At 53.5% G+C, this 9,909-nt stretch overlaps 1 protein-coding gene across 1 annotated transcript in view; it reads right to left on the reverse strand.

Moving 5' to 3' along the window:
- ZC3H12D (zinc finger CCCH-type containing 12D) overlaps positions 1-6,124 on the reverse strand; it is an 18,814-nt gene extending 12,690 nt beyond the window's left edge. The window contains exon 1 of the mRNA XM_004674138.1: positions 5,832-6,124. Within this exon, the coding sequence (XP_004674195.1) occupies positions 5,832-6,124 (293 nt within the window). The remainder of the gene's footprint in view (positions 1-5,831) is intronic.
- Positions 6,125-9,909: the final 3,785 nt, after the last annotated feature.

A 9,909-nucleotide genomic window follows, 5' to 3' on the forward strand; every position in this document is an offset into this window, starting at 1 on the left:
GGGGGGGCAGTGATGCTTGTAGGGCAGAGAGGCACAGACATGGTGAGTCCCCTGGGGTAGGAGATGTTTGGACTGTGCTTCTTATTTGGGGGTCAACTGCAAACACTTAAACCTTGGTTTATTGTTCTCATCAAGAGATCTCCCCAGCTCAAGTCAGGGAGAGGGGAGAGGGTGAGCCGGGCTGCATCTAGGGCTTCATCTTACGAAAGGAGAAATGGGTGCATGAGCCCAAGCTGGCCCTCGTCAGACAAAATTAAGAGTCAGAAGCCAGAGTGATCAGTCCAATACTCCCCCCTCCCCACCCACTCCCCAAACACACACAAACTGATAAACCACAGAGAAGACCACAATGGAAACCCCTTTTCAAGCCTGAGTATATCATCTGGATGACTCCTTACTCAAGAATATGCCAGGCTCAGCTGGAGTTTGAAAACATCACCAACAACCCAAACAAAAAGCCCTGTACTCCCCAAAGTGAGAGCACTTTGAATACACCCATGTGAGGCCGTGGGAGAAGGTGAAGTCGGCCAGCCGGTGACTGCCCCAGGCCTCCTCAGCCTTCTCTACAGCTTCCTGCTGGACGCTCAAGGGGTGGGCTCATGGGCACAGCAGTGCTGGCAGCGGTTGGCACGTGAGGATTGATGTTCTCCCCGGCAACCTTTCCATGAAGCACAGCCTTTTTAAGACCAGTTGGACATTTCTCGTAAGGTCAAGTCTAGAGTGACGGGAATTCAGCTCACATCTCTTGTTCACAGGCACATGGAGCCCTTGACGAGGTGCTTGGCCATCAGCCTATGCGCTCACTCAGGCCACTTTTCAATACACCTGGGCCACTCTGAGGGCTCCCAGCAGGTGAGCAGCAGCAGAAGGCTCCCACAGAGTCAAGGTGGGGGGCGTCGGGAGAGGAGTCAGCACCTCCCACCCACCTGAGCCTTGCAGAGACTGTTGGGGTGAGCGGAGGTGCGTAGGGCTGTGGTGAGGCATTTGGAAAGGGCACCGAACTCAGAGCCTGGCATTGACTTCTCTGTGTAGTCTCTGTGACCTGGGGCAAGTTACTTGCTCTGAACATTTGCAGAAGAGAAATCCCATTAAGAGAAAAATTCATTTAAAACAAAAAGGTGCGGCAGACCTCTCCTGGCCCACCCACTGCTCCCCTCAGCAGTGTACTTGGTCGATCTGCCTGTTCTGCTCCCCACTCTGTCTCTGGTGAACCCTTGCACCGCCCCTGTACCCCAATTCTGTATGCACAAATAAATCTTTAAAAAGATAAAGTCTTGCCACCTGTTCTGCTCCCCACTCTGTCTCTGGTGAACCCTTGCACCGCCCCTGTACCCCAATTCTGTATGCACAAATAAATAAATCTTTAAAAAGATAAAGTCTTGCCACCTGCAACAACATGGGTAGAACTGGAAGGGATTGATGCTAAGTGAATAAGTCAGATGGACAAAGAAAAAAGCCGGGTGATGTCACTTACATGGAACATAGAGAAACGAAGCAAAGGGTCAGACTAAATCAACCAAATCTGACTGTGGACTTGAGGTTGCAAGACAGGGAGTGAGGAGGAGGGGGAACAGACTCCCCAGTGGACCAGATGGGACGGCGGGGGCCCAGATGGTGACTTGCATCTGAGGGTGACATCCAGTGATGCTGTGAGCCAATGTTACCTCAGTAAAAGAGAATAAGAAAATGCATTTTGAGCCACATATAAATTATCACCTTGCATCCTAGAATGTTAGAGATGAAACAGCACTACGATGTGATCACTTAGTCCAACCTTTTAACGGTGTAAACAGGGCCCCAAAAAGTCAAGTGACTCACGCCAAAGCCACCCAGGCACCGAGAGCCACCCAGGTCCTTAGCACTTGAGCCAACTGACTCTGAAACTCAAGTGAATGAGCGGCAAACATCAAAATCAGTTCCTGTGTCAAACCAGTCACATTTCAAGTATGTGTGGCTTCACAGGGGAGTGGCCACTGTAGTGGACAGCATAGGCCTAGAACTTTTCCATCATCCCAGAGTTCTCCTGGGCAGCCCAGCTGGAGGTCAGAACTCAGATTCCATCCCCTGCTTCTGACCCCCCAGGCTCAAGATTCAGCAAAACTGTGGGGCAGGGGAAGGCTGTGCCTCCCAGGCCCGGGTCGTGAGGATGCCACACTGCCTCTTACAGATCCCATTAAAACTGGCCATCACTTAGGAAGTGATTCATGAAGCCCTCTGTCTTGCTTATCAGAGCCAAATGGATTTCTTTCGTTGATAAAATGAGAAGATGGAAAGGTTTTTGCTGGGTTTTTTGGTGTTTTGGTTTTGTGGTATGCTTCTATTGAAGTGACTTGAGAACAGAATATGTTTCATAAAAAGGCCAACTCTGATGTGCTCTGAACCGATATATTTCCATTTCTTTTAAAACGCACTTAGTCAACGACCCATGCTGCCCCCCTCCAGAGCACGGTCCCCATCCTCACTAACAGCCTGAGGCTCAACACTCTGAACGTTTCATCTCTGCATGGGGAGAGAAGCCCATGGAAACTTCTACATAGGATGGTGCAGTTGGAACACAGGGGTGAAGCCCAGGCCTGGTGGAGCCATTGCTGACTTGCCCAAGCCCATCCAGCCTGCGTGACAGAGGACAAGGGAGGCTTTTGCCTCCCGCAAAGCACACGCTGTCTGGGAGTCCTCGACCAGTGGGATTGTTAAGGGGAAGGATGTCCCAAAGGAACTCTGCAGAGTCTTGTGGACACCACCCGCTACTCCAGCTTTCTGGACCCTACGCCCTACTCCAATGATTAGAAACCACAGCTCCCAGCAGTACCAGGGAGAGAACTGCGAGGACCCAAGGGCGGAGCTAGCAGGAATTCTGGGACATTTGGGGGATAAATAGGGCGCGATTGATTGCACCTCTCGCTCGCTCGCTTGGGTAACGGCTCTCCAGACCGCGTGACTCGGTGTGTTCAGTCAGCCTAGCCATAAGGTATTCCAGTTACTGGTATCCGGCTCTCTTTCCCTGGGTTGTGTCCTGTTCCTTTCCCCTTTTGTAAATAAACCCGTTATTGATCCTTTTGTGTGTCCCTGCGGTATAACTGAGTGGTGAGCGCCGGTGAGGCCCCACAGACAGGCGGCCCAGTCCACTCTGGGCTGCCCTGTAACAGGATGAGGTGGGATGATCTTCGTGGAGACAGACACGTGTGTGCACATTGGCACTCTACCACGGCAGATCCTTGCTGGCTTGGACGTGGAAGGCTTCGAGGCCAAGGGATGCAGGCAGCCCCCAAAAGCTGCAAAGGACAAACATCACCCCCCTGGGACTTCCAGAAAGGAACACAGCTCCACAAGCGCCTTGCTTTAGCCCAAAGAGGCCTAGGCCTGGTCCCTGACCTCCAGAAGCAGAGCAGCAGCCACTCCTGCTCAGGGTTGACAGGAGAGGCGCCCCGACCTGTCTCTGGACCAGACGGCACAGAAGCAGTGTGACCTTCAAAACCAGAGACCAGCAACGCGTGCGATACTATAAAATCTCAGCAAAAAATTTCAGAAACAACATTAATTGCATTTTGAGGTCAACAGATAACAAGGAAGACGTGAGGTGAGGGTCAGCCATCCATTCCCTCTCAACAGTGAGCCCCATGCTGGATCCGGCCTGTAGAGGCCCTGGCAGAGCCTGAGAGCGCCCGGCCCTGCGGAAAGTCTGGCTGGAGGTCGCAGCGGCTCTGTGGCAGGAGAGAGCAGGCTGAACCCCAGAGCCCGGCGCTCCCAGCCTGCCGTCAACCGGCCAGCCCCGTGCGGGAGGTTGTGCCAGTTGTCTCCTTTTCTTAACGAGCAGCTTCCAGGAAGTAGGGGGAGGGGTGTTTGTGTGTGTGGAGACCTGTGTGTGGCTGGGCCGGGGTGATTTTCAGTAGCAAGTGTGCAGGAGCATTTATGCTCTGACACACTCCTCATGATAAGCCCGAGTGATGGTGTCCCCACGTCACCCACAGACGGGGCAGTGGGCCTGCATGGGCTCTTCTGGATGTACCAGGGCCACGAGCAAATAGAGGATGTGGTTCAAGTTTGAATTCCAAGAAACCACAGAAGACTTTCTCCAAAAGTAAACCTTCACCACCACCCAAGCATGCCGACTTCTAAAAACATATCTGGCTCCCCAAAGAGAACGTGACGCTTGCTGGCACCTTCTTATCCTACAGTCATCCTGTTCTGCTGACCTACAGTCATCCTGTTCTGCTGACCTGCTGTGATTTAGGCCTAGAAAGGCCTTCAGTTCGAGCCCTATTCTCTTTGCTCAAATCCCCCTTTCAATCGCTGCCCAACGGGAGAGGTGGCTTGCCCAGCTGAGACAGGGGCCAGGCCTCTCTCACACCCCCTCAGCCTGCCTCTCCAGCACCCTGAGAACTACCTTCCCCGAGATCTTATGTCACGTGGAATTTCGTAGATTGGTGAATTTCGACCCTCAAGGGGACACGTGCATGGTAGATATCCGGGACCAGCCCCCCCGCCCCCAGCCGGGGGGAGAAGCTCACGGCAGGTTGATAGAATCAGACTGATGGGCTGGCTGAAACATGAATGAATACTCAGACACACCACAGGCTGTGAAGGGACAGTCCCCAAGCCTGGGTGGCCCTGGGTGACACCTTCCACTGTCTCTCCTGCCACGCCAGATCCGAGCCCGCATCCCCAGGGAAGCCACGCCTAGGGATGCCCAGTGACACCTTCAAGCACTAACATAGCAAGCACAGCACAGCTTTCCTGGACGTCCTGGGCTGAGCTTTTGGAAAGGGACACGCGTGTGTTTACAGTAGCAGGGAGGGACCTATGTCCTGCGCCGGCCCCCGCCCTGGTGTAGGTAGGCCAGGCGGCTCGCTAATCCGCTTGTCAAAGAAATTCGCCTGGCAGGTGTCTGGGTGCAGCTGCAGAGTCTCTCCCAGGGGAATTCAGCCACGCCAGGAAAATAGCAGGCAGGGGGAGGTGCCCGCATCCCCAAACACGCAGCGCCAATGCACACATCCGCCCACAGGGCTGCCCACTCGGGGCATGAGCGCGCCACCACCCCCCATGCACCCACGGCCCAGCAAAGGTGCCCAGGGCAGCGCAAGCACAGTTACTCCCCTGGACCTCGTCACCTGAGGGGCCGGAGGGGGGGCAGTTTCCTTTTTACTGGCCTGTGTCGCCGAAGAGAAAACTGGAGGTGCTACCGCTTTGCCAGGGCCAGGCAGCTGGGCAAGGAGACTCCAGACATCACATCTGCCTGCCCTGTGCTCCTCCCAGCTCCCCACTGCCTTCCTCAGAGGACAGCTGTCTCCCTGGGTTAATACAGCACTTGCTCCCACTTGCTGAAACACTCTCCGACATCTGTGCGGTCCGACTTACAACTACCTTCTTTTTTTTTTTTAAGACTTATTTATTTATGCATACAGAACTGGGGTACAAGCCAGAGGTGCAGGGGCCATGAGGATTCACTGGAGACAGAGTGGGGAGCAGAACAGGCAGATCGAGGGAATACACCGCTGAGGGGAGCAGCGGGCAGGTCGGGAGAGGTCTGCTGCGCCATGTGGGTCAGCTCCCTGGCTGGGAATGGAACTCACACTGAAGCGGCTGTGCCAGCTTGCAGTGCTGCTTCCTAACCTGCTGAGCCGCGGGGAGGGCCTGACTACCTTCTAGGAGGTTTTGTACCAACATTACAGCTAGAGAAGCTCAGAGAGGTTAGGTGACTTACTCAAGGCCACACAGCAACTAGAGGCAGAATGAGGCTCCAGAGCCCCACTCATTGGCCCCGAAGCTCCTTGGACCCAACCACCCAGAAGAGGGGCAGCTCCCCGGGCCCCTCCCGCTCCAGGCCAAGCTACCTCATCGCCACGTTGCTGCCGTCGATCACTATGGGTCGCAAGAGACTGGCCGGGCTTCCGCCCTCCTCTTCCAGCCTGTGCTGGGCAGAGTCCACGGTCCCACACGAGCCCCTGGGGATGAGCAGAGGCACCGGGCCAGCCTCGAGGGCCCCGGGGCAGCTGCCCGTCTGGATCAGCTCCTGCAGCACGTCGTTGACCAGGGCGTCCTCACCCAGCTTGTCCAGCACCCTGACCACGTGCTCCCTGCTGTAGCCCAGCTTCTGGAAGAACTCCATCTTGTTTGAGCCCTCCATGCTGCACCAGCTCCGGGCAGGGTTTCTGCTCCTGACTCCTCTGTGCAGAGTCCCAGCGTGTGAGCTACAGAGAGAAAGCATCCATCAGATGGCGTCTGGGCAGCCTGCTCCGAGGTCTTTGGGAAGCTGGGGGCAAGTGATACATGCTCCGGCCCTGGCCGCTGTCAGGAAATCATGTTGAGGCCTGGTCCCCTTGGGGATTTTCAGTTGCTCAGTGTGGTTGAGGAGCCACAGATGCAATCACGTGGCTTTTACTCATGAGCGCTCTGAACCTGCACCCCACACAAGTGCCACCCGGGGACCGTGGCCAGAGGCACTGAAAGCCGCTGAGCAGGCCACCCCACACTGGGGACAGCTGGATATTTTCCACTCCCAAATCATTTTCAGATAATAATACCGTACCATGGCATTTACTGTGAAACACCAGAACAGTGCAGAAGCACAAAGAGTAAAAAGCCACTGTGTCTCTTTACACACACCCAAAGCCCACTTGCTTCCTGGCTAACCCCTGGCTCATGTCCCTCCAGAGCTGCTTCTGGGCACTAACTTGCCTCTGGAACTGATACACTCATCTATCGGCTTCGGGGGAACGTTCAAATTGCATCATATTGCAGGCTTTGCTTTTCTCATCTAAAATGCATCTGGTGGGGGCCTCCCTGATGGTGCAACAGGTTAAGTCGCATCACTATGAAGCTATCAGCAGCCACTGCAGCACGAGTTTGATCCCCGGCCAGGGTGCTGACCCACATGACTGGCGTGGCAGACCTCTCCTGTCTCCCTGCTGCTCCTCTGGGCAATGTAATTAGTCAATCTACCTCTTCTGCTCCCCACTCTGTCTCTGGTGAATCCTTTCACCCCCACATCTCTGGTCCATGCTCCAGTTCTGTATACATAAATAAATAAATCTTTTCTTAAAGATTTATTTATGCAGATAAGAGCTAGGATGCAGGACAGAGGTGTAGGATTAAGAGGAGTCACCTGAGACAGAACAAGGAGCAGAACAGACAGATCAAGGAGCAGAACAGGCAGATCTACAGACCAAAGGGAGCAGGGAGAGGTCTGCTGCACCAGTCATGTGGGTCAGCTCCCTGGCCGGGGATCGAACTCATGCTGAAGCGGCTGCAGCTAGCTTTGCAGTGCTGCCCTTTAACCCGTTGCACCACCAGGGAGGGCCCCAATACAAAACCGCTCCTGTGCCTCTGGCCTGTACCCCAGTTCTGTATGCATAAACAAACAAATCTTTAAAAAATAAAAAATAAATAAAATGCATTTGGGAAGTCTTCCCATGCCAGCTTACTCTTCTACTGCCCACCCTACCCCAGGCGCTGAGAACGGTGCCTGCTGCGGCTAAATCTCAGTGAATGAGTAAGTGGGTCAATGAGTGGCGTAAGGCCCGAACGAGAGGAACGTCGATAGTCTGCCATCTTTCGCTGCTACAAGTCTTGCTCCATGAGCATCTGTCTCTTCACCCCATGCCCCTCTCAGCTGACAGGCTTCCACCCACCTCCTCGCTCCTGTGGGGGCCCTCGGGCATTCACGCCTTCTTCTAGGTTCCCCTCTGGCACCCACTCTCCTGCAGGCCCTCTTCCAAAGGGCAGGAGCCCAACAGAACAGCAGTGACCGGCTCCGGCCAGGGACGGGCACTTCTCAGTCCACCTTGAGGCCAGAGTGGCCTCTCTAGAGACCCCTGCCTGGTCATTGCCTGCTCCGTGTGGCCCCTCTCTGACCACTGAAACACCAAATCGCCCCTCCAAGGTCACCAGTGACCACCTAGCCACCAATGCCAAGAGCAGCCACGCATCCTGCACCTCACATGGCCTCTCAGCTGCCTTTGACTTATTTTAAATAGAAGATGTTGGCACGACCTCGTCCTTGAAACACTCTTCTCCTTCAGTTGATTCGAGTCTCCCCCTAAGGTCGCTGCTCTTCCCTTACCTCCAAGGACTTGTCCAGGGAAGGAGCCGTGCCGGACCCCATTCCTCCCCCTGAGTCCCTCACCCATGAGCCCACAACTGCACCACCTCTCACTAAGCCAGGCAGACGTGGTTCTAAATCTATGAGGTGCTATCTGAAGGGAGCTGTGGAAATTCAGCTGCCCTTCACCTCAGACCTGCTGAGGCAACTTCAGAGGTTCTCAGTGTAGTCCAGGGACACCTGAGGGAAGAGTGGTGTTCATAATAGTGCCAAGGTGTCGTCTGCTTTCTCTCCCCCTTTCGCGAGTCTCCAGTGACGTGTGCCAGTGGCTGTGAAAATGCAACAGTTGGATGTACAAGCGGATATGAGATTCCAACCAGGTACCAAAAAGATTCACAAAAATACAAATCGGTGCTAGTCTTCCTACTAATTTTTTACCTGGCTCCCCTAGCATTCCAGAACTTTCTCATCATGGTGCTCCTACATATGTGTTCCTCTCTCTTTAAAATGCTCTTTTTGGGCCCTCCCTGGTGGGTTAAAGCACAGCACTAAGAAGCACTAAGAAGCTAAAGCCACTTCCTCATGAGTTCCATCCCCGCCTGCCCTGGAGGTGACCACATGGCGTGGCAGACCTCTCCTGACCCGCCCGCTGCTCCCCTCAGCAGTGTACTTAATCGATCTGCCTACTCTGCTCCCCACTCTGTCTCTGGTGAATCCTCCCGCTGCTCCTGAACCTCTGGCCTGTACCCAAGTTCTGTGTTCATAAATAAATAAATCTTAAAATAAATAATTAAAATAAAATAAAATACTCTTTTCAGTTTGGCAAACTTCAAGACTCAGTCCAAGGGCTCAGCCCTGACAGACAGACAAGGCCTTGGTCTTCTTATCCACCAAGCACTTGGCTTACACCTCTGTTATGACATGTTGGAGTATAACTTGTCTGGCTCTCAAGAAACTGTGAACTATTCCAGACCTTCTTCCTCAGAATCACCAGGAACTGGCATACTGCCTAGCACATCTGAGGAGTTGAATAAGTTTTTCTTTAATAGATGTTCAAAGCTGAAACTATCTTCATTTCTCAATATATATTTTTTAATCTTGGATTCCCAGTTTCCTTGAGTGGCGTCTCCCGAGCCCAATGGAGAAGACTCAAAGTCACCTGACCTCTCTCAGTTCCCGCCTTCTGCATCCAGTTGGTCATTAGTTCTATGTCCTGGATCTTGCCCATAACCTCCCTCTCCTTTCCACTCACATACTACCACTTTAGTTCATTCATTCATTCTTCACATTCTTCTCTCAGCCATTCATCCACCATCATCTGCCCATCCATGTAACAAACACTGATTGGCTAGAAGGCTCCCGGCACTGGGCTGGGACCCAGTTCTAAAACAACAAAATAAAACAGTCTGATTGCAATTTGCGCATACCTACTCAGGAAAACAGAGAGATGTAAACCAGCCAGAAATCATGAGAATAAGCACAATTCTTTCAATTAGAAAAATGTGCTTTCAAAAGAGGTCAGGAGTGACTCATCTTCCTTTGAGGTAAGAGGGGGCCTGCAAAGCCCTCACTGAACTGGACAACAAAGAAAGCACTGGCTTTTCATACCAGAGGGCACGTCTTCCCTCCATGGGGCTCCGGGAAGTTCTCCTCACCACCCTCCCACCCACAGCAACGCTAGCCCAGTCCCCATGAGGGACGGCCTTGTCCCTCTGTCCTGTACAGTAAGTGTCAAAGGTGCCATGGCTCTCCAGCCCCACTGGTCAGGCACCTCTAGTCCAGCCTCACCTTCTACCCCTTCACTAATGGGGTCCAGCCTTGATCTAATCATGGAAAAAGTGGACACTCACTCAGCCCAGCAGGCACCCTCA

Source organism: Condylura cristata, unplaced genomic scaffold (assembly GCF_000260355.1).
Source record: "Condylura cristata isolate star-nosed mole 26May11 unplaced genomic scaffold, ConCri1.0 scaffold00001, whole genome shotgun sequence".
Classification (NCBI taxonomy): Eukaryota; Metazoa; Chordata; class Mammalia; order Eulipotyphla; family Talpidae; genus Condylura; species Condylura cristata.